Source organism: Crinia signifera, chromosome 5 (genome assembly GCF_055691185.1).
Source record: "Crinia signifera chromosome 5, ASM5569118v1, whole genome shotgun sequence".
Taxonomy (NCBI): domain Eukaryota; kingdom Metazoa; phylum Chordata; class Amphibia; order Anura; family Myobatrachidae; genus Crinia; species Crinia signifera.
Window position 1 is genome coordinate 312,017,941 of NC_139221.1, and position 7,266 is coordinate 312,025,206.

Sequence of the window (7,266 nt, forward strand, 5' to 3'; positions counted from 1 at the left end):
GAGTGTTCCTATTATAACTGCAGTTACTCATTTATAAAGCGCTTCTTTATAGAACTGTCCCTTTCCCACTCAGGCGATTAAAGTCTACGCTGAAAGTTAATTCCTAGGGTATTTGTAATCCACGAAGCAAAGTTGAGGTAAGTATTAAGCAATTAAGTTGCTGATCCGCCAAACTTAAAGCAGGAATACTCTTATCCACTCATAAATGTTGGAATCCCTAGTTCCCAATGCCTTATTTCTCAAGCTGCCGCGCTGTCGTCCTTATTTGCAGCAATCACTGCTATTTCTTCAAGATTATAACGCACTTTTCCCTGAGCTGACTGTGTATACGGCTCTCTTTACAGTACTGACTCAGCTAGTGGTGGCTGCTAGCAATTAGATAGTTTAGTTAGTCTCGGAAGTAGTTACTAACTTGCTGGGGAGATGGCTGAATCCCAAGATGAGATGTTTCTTGGCTAATACTGTTTACACACTGTACTTGAAACAAATGGAGTAACTAGTGTATTGTCTCTTTGCTGATGACCTCTATTAATTAGTATTGTCCCTGAGGTAACTGCCTTCTGGGATAGTGTAGGACATTTGCGTACTTTCAGTCTCTGCACACACAAGTGTGGATGGTATATTCCTCCAATTAGCTGTTGGCACTTGCAAAAACTGTAGCTGTGTCTGTAACAACCTGTCGGTATCCATTTTTCTGAGCACTATGTCTGCAGTAACTACTCCTTTCTGACAACGTGAGATGTTTATCATTAGTCTCTCTTTATACTAGGCAACAGGGCTATAGACTGGGTAGTAGTTGTATAAATATTTAGCCCAGATATGGAAGTTCCTTCCTCACAGCGCCATCACTATGAATGTCCCTCCAGCTGTCAGTCAGTTGCTGCTATGCTGATGGTGGCGGAGCTTTTATACAGGGGAGACATGGATGTGGGCTGTCAATCTATATTAGCTTCTCCCTTCTGAGTATGAAGCGGAGGTTTGGCCTGATGTTGGATTTGGCTGCCTTTTTGGGGCCAGGTTCACACTCACCACTCACTGCCCCTCTCCACAGAGATTCTCCATCTTCCCCTCACAGACTGCACTGCATAACAGGTGCTCCCTCTAAACTGTCATCCCCTGACCCTGGTCATGTGACCAACTCCTGACCTCTGAAACAGTTGCAGAGGTTGCTGGGAATTATTCATCACACAGTCAATGTCCTCTGTGGGGATAGCATATGTTTATAGCACAATATACTGTATCTTATATTAAGAATAACTAGTATGGCATCATATGCCTGTAGAACATCAATATATATACAATCATCACATTTTTCCCCGGTAAAGCATTGCATGTCCTCAGGCAATGGACTTTATACATTTTAAAAACATCAATATACTACATATATATTAAACATTACAGATCATTACATACTTTTGAATCAAGAAAGTTTACATTTTCATCATAAACCCTTATTTACTTTAAACAGGTTTTGATTAGTCTCTGAATCGGAGGGGTTTCACTCCTTGGGGACTTCTAATGAGTACACCTTCTTTTTGGACGAATGGGCCACGTTCCTCGGCCTCTCTTCTTTTCTCTGCAAGGAGTATTTCTCTAAGGCGCTTAAGATATACTGGGTCTTGCATAGGATGGTAGGGGACTTGTGGTATTGCGTCTTCTTCTGTAAAATCCTGGTATAGCTCAAGTTGGTTTCTGTGTACTATCTTAAGAACTTGGTGGTCATCTCCATCTCTTTCTTCCACTACTTTCTCGGCCAGTTCATGTCGATGCTCATGTTCGTTCACCCCACAGGTCTGTATAACTTCTGTCTCCTCGGGGAGGGTGTCAAGCTCCTGATTCGCTGCTCCGTTTCCCCTATCAAAAGGTTGCCGGTGGAATAATGGCGGTGGACTTCGGCACTGGATGGGTCTCTGCGGAGGCAACATTTCTTCCACTCTCTCATCATCACTTGCTTGGTCTGTATTTATGCCTTCTCCACGAGATTCGGCAGCATCCTCTAATTTTGGCTGGTAAGACCATCTGCGGGACTGACGTCTGTTGGGAGCAAACCGGCTTCCTTTAACTGGTACACCGCCAGGGCCCGTCACGTTGGCTGCCTCAGCACCCTTCTCTCCTTCTACCACATCAAATTCAACCATCTCGCCCTCTCCAACACTGCACAGAGACTTCTGGGGGTTGTTTCTCTTTATGGCCGTCTGATGGACAAAGACATCCTCTTTTGTATCATTCCTGTTGATGAAGCCATACCTCTTCCGGACATTAAACCACGTGACAGTTCCTTGTACCTGAGTAGCCAGCACTCTCTCCTCTACCTGGCTTCTCCGGCCATAGATAGTGTGCTGCATAATTCGGTTCAGAGTCTGAGGTAGGCTGTACGATTTTTGTGTCAGTGTCGAGATTAGTTCTTCCGGGCAATTTCTTAGGACATTCATTCCAATAATTATGGGCGGTAACCATTGTTCTTTAACGGCCGTAATTAAACATCCTTGATTGAGGAGATGAGCTTGTCCTATCTTGATCTCAGCTTCAAAGTATCCGCAACACTCGATACGTTGTCCATTGCTGGCTAACAAATTCAACCCGGCCGGTGGTGTGGCTATGATACTTTCTTTCCTCCAATGCTTAATGAACTCATCCAATCGAATTGTAGTCACTTGTGACCCGGTATCCAACAATGCTGGTATGCTGACTCCATTCACTTGGATCTCAATGGTAGGGCAACACCCAATGAATTTTGGTATCCATTCTTGCGATGTGGTACCTTCTACTGAAGATTCTCTTGATGGTTGGTCCCGGACCTCGGAAGTTCTGTTGAAATGTTCCGTACTGCGACAATTTCGCTCAATATGCCTGCTCCTTTGGCAACGCCTGCAGATGGGTCTTCCTTGTTCATCGAATGTATCTGTAGGAAGCCGTCGAGAGCTCCATAAAGCGTTTCTCCCATCATTTCCGTAGCAGGGTTCTCTCTCCATCTGCCAGGGTCTCTGTAATGTCTGCGTCTCTTTTAAGGTTCTTAATTCTTGACAAAGATCCGTCATTCCTTGTGTCAATTCAGCAATTTGCCCTTTCATTTCTTCAATGGGGTCTTTAAAGGCAGCAGATTGAACTTGCTGAAAAACGGTTTCAACAGGTGCGTTTACGGTTCCCTTTTTGCGTTTATCGCCTAAAACCTTTACCATCAACTCCTTGAAGGCCGCAAAGCTTATAGGTGATTCTTGACGATATAACATCTTTAACTGTCCTTTGGTATTGGCATCGTAGATTCCGTCAAGAAATTGATTGGTTAAAGTTTCATCTTCTTCAATCGGTTCTCTTGGGGCACACAACTTTATATCCTGCAATGCCTCATGTAATTCTACGGCAAATTCTCGTAGCGTTTCGTGCGGTTGTTGCTTTCTAGAATAAAACTGTGTTTTGAGTTCTGATAAAGTCTTCGCATCGAACACTTCTGCTAACTTTTTCAATATGTCCTTTGCCGATTTCTTTTGAGTTTCCGGCCACGACTTCACTTCCCTTTTTGCAAACCCCTTCAGTTGAGCCAAAAGGATCTCCACTTGTTGGTCTTCATCTAACCTATATACTTGGAACATGGTCTCCATTTGTTCCCTGAAGTCGCGGAACGCATTGGTTTCAGTCGTCCTCATATCTCCAGTATAAGTGGGAAGCCATGGCGCCCCCAAGTAATAGGGCATAGTTATCACTGCCGGTTTACGTGGCGTTGAACTTATTCTAGCCGCTGCATCTCCTTGGTTCTTGTTTCCAAGCATATCTTCTTGTCTCTCCTGACTATCGTCTTGAGACATTTTGAGTGACGCTGGGTTGGGTTTTCTCCGATTTTGATATACGTATCCTGTTCGTCAGACGCCAAATGTGAAATCCTTCATAGGTAAGTATTTCTTTCTTCTCGTTACAGGTGGTCAATTTATTGCAAGCGAGCAATTTGGTACTTTTTAAATAACCAAACAATTTATTATTCAGCAACAGATACCATCAGTATACATAGAACCTTAAATTTGCATATATGCACCAATAAAACGTACAATTGCAACTCAATTTTTATTATACAGGAACTGCAGTCTCCTGTCCTCTTCTATTCGCTTGCCCTCCTGGCACTATTAAATGAAACAAGTTGATAACCCTACCTTGTCACTACAATTAACACAAGTTATTTCAAGTATTCAGCAATATACAATGTACTAAATATTAACATTCAACAGATAAACTCCATTGCATTTCTCGTTAAATGGTTACTTTAAGAATCCACTTTACTATTACAATTACTATATCATAGAGGCCTCTACTTTACAAGGAACTATTATTATTGCGCAATAACTGTTTAATATACCGTAGTCTCAGAGTGTTCCTATTATAACTGCAGTTACTCATTTATAAAGCGCTTCTTTATAGAACTGTCCCTTTCCCACTCAGGCGATTAAAGTCTACGCTGAAAGTTAATTCCTAGGGTATTTGTAATCCACGAAGCAAAGTTGAGGTAAGTATTAAGCAATTAAGTTGCTGATCCGCCAAACTTAAAGCAGGAATACTCTTATCCACTCATAAATGTTGGAATCCCTAGTTCCCAATGCCTTATTTCTCAAGCTGCCGCGCTGTCGTCCTTATTTGCAGCAATCACTGCTATTTCTTCAAGATTATAACGCACTTTTCCCTGAGCTGACTGTGTATACGGCTCTCTTTACAGTACTGACTCAGCTAGTGGTGGCTGCTAGCAATTAGATAGTTTAGTTAGTCTCGGAAGTAGTTACTAACTTGCTGGGGAGATGGCTGAATCCCAAGATGAGATGTTTCTTGGCTAATACTGTTTACACACTGTACTTGAAACAAATGGAGTAACTAGTGTATTGTCTCTTTGCTGATGACCTCTATTAATTAGTATTGTCCCTGAGGTAACTGCCTTCTGGGATAGTGTAGGACATTTGCGTACTTTCAGTCTCTGCACACACAAGTGTGGATGGTATATTCCTCCAATTAGCTGTTGGCACTTGCAAAAACTGTAGCTGTGTCTGTAACAACCTGTCGGTATCCATTTTTCTGAGCACTATGTCTGCAGTAACTACTCCTTTCTGACAACGTGAGATGTTTATCATTAGTCTCTCTTTATACTAGGCAACAGGGCTATAGACTGGGTAGTAGTTGTATAAATATTTAGCCCAGATATGGAAGTTCCTTCCTCACAGCGCCATCACTATGAATGTCCCTCCAGCTGTCAGTCAGTTGCTGCTATGCTGATGGTGGCGGAGCTTTTATACAGGGGAGACATGGATGTGGGCTGTCAATCTATATTAGCTTCTCCCTTCTGAGTATGAAGCGGAGGTTTGGCCTGATGTTGGATTTGGCTGCCTTTTTGGGGCCAGGTTCACACTCACCACTCACTGCCCCTCTCCACAGAGATTCTCCATCTTCCCCTCACAGACTGCACTGCATAACAGGTGCTCCCTCTAAACTGTCATCCCCTGACCCTGGTCATGTGACCAACTCCTGACCTCTGAAACAGTTGCAGAGGTTGCTGGGAATTATTCATCACACAGTCAATGTCCTCTGTGGGGATAGCATATGTTTATAGCACAATATACTGTATCTTATATTAAGAATAACTAGTATGGCATCATATGCCTGTAGAACATCAATATATATACAATCATCACACAGGCACAGAGAGACAGTGCAAGGCTCACAACACATTAGGGAGCTGCAGAGGCTCAGTCCCTTGCTGCTGCTTAGTAATAGTAACCGAACCAGCTTTAATAATGATTGTGCAGTTCATCTGGCAGAGGCAGGCAGCTGCTTAAACAATGATTGTTAATAATATAATTACCAACATAGATTCAGTGTGCTGCTGCTGCTGCTGTCCCGACTCAGCCAACAGTGAGTATCTCGAATCATGCAGTCAGCTGAATGTTTCGAGACACTGAGTCGAGACAACGATTCACTAGCCATCTCTAGCGCTGCATCATTTCCCTATGCACCTCTGCTCTCCTGGGGATACACCTCCAGAATTAGTATCATTACTGTTATGACAACAACGAAGCACAACCCAGACTTGTCAGACATAGCGGCCTGAATCCTTACTCCTATACAGACATGTATCTTTCCAGTCTTTCTGGTCCTCCTCACTGGCCATGCGCGGTCTGTACCATAGATGTAACATTGGAAGAGCAAACGTTCTTCAGCACATGATAGGGTAACCTACGTACAGAGGGATGCGGGATGTGCTTCATCATTACAGACTGAAAGTCCAGTCCACTCTGAGATCACTGCTCCAGATTCCACCAGGTACCACTAACTTTTTATGGAAGTAACTGTGTAATGAGCAATGTTGGAGGCTTGTGATTGTTCTGGGAGGGGGGTGCCGGGTGGGCTTTGGGTGGGTTAATAGTCTTTATGAAACTTCCAAAGAATGTATTACCCTATACTTAAATATTAATATTATGGTGGGTAAGTTATTCGTTAAAATGCTTAAAAATTTGGTGAGGTAAGAGCAGTGTCAACATCTGGTGCCCTGCTACATACCATTACTATAGTACTATGCTGGAGTCAGACTGACCCATCAGGCCAGAGGCACCAGAATTATAGTTACGCCACTGTGGAAATGGATCTATCTATCTATCTATCTATCTATCTATCTATCTATCTATCTATCTATCTATCAGTTGAGGGTACATGGTTGCCTATTTTTAGGCTGCAGCCAGCTGGAGGAAGCAGGGGGAGGGCCAGTGGCCATAGCGTGAAGGGAGAGGGACCAGAGGTGGAGCTCAACAACTCAGCCTTGTGTGGGGGCGTGGCCATTGTGATTGCATCATCGTAGCTAGCCTCCCCCCACCACCCACTGTGCAATGCCAATATTACAGGCATTGCACAAGAGGGGGCGGAGCCACGATGATGCAGTGTGCATTATGAGGTCCCCACCCCCCACCCCTGCCTAGGAGGGATTAGGCAGGGGATATTGGCGGAGAATTGCCCACCTTTCCAGGAGCCTCCCAGTCTTTTCGGGAGTGTTGACAAGTATTGAAGGAGCAGCGGCTCCAAGCGCTGCCTCCGTCCCACCCCTGTCTGACATCAACAACCCAGACTATTGCTGATTCACTTTGGCATACCCTCCAACATTTCCGACACAAAAAACGGTACAGGGTGTGCCCATGGGTAAAGGGGGCATGGCATGGCCATGACCCTTTAACTATTTACTACTTATCCCAATTTGTCCCATTTTAAAACAAAGATAACACTGTGCGGGCTGTCCTTACCCCTAAC

At 43.9% G+C, this 7,266-nt stretch overlaps 1 protein-coding gene across 1 annotated transcript; it reads right to left on the reverse strand.

Moving 5' to 3' along the window:
• Positions 1-1,311: 1,311 nt before the first annotated feature.
• LOC146005825 (uncharacterized) lies at positions 1,312-3,803 on the reverse strand. The gene has a single exon (XM_083145252.1). The coding sequence runs from the start codon at positions 3,801-3,803 to the stop codon at positions 1,476-1,478; it is 2,328 nt and encodes a 775-aa protein (XP_083001378.1). The 3' UTR covers positions 1,312-1,475.
• Between the last annotated feature and the right edge of the window lie 3,463 nt (positions 3,804-7,266).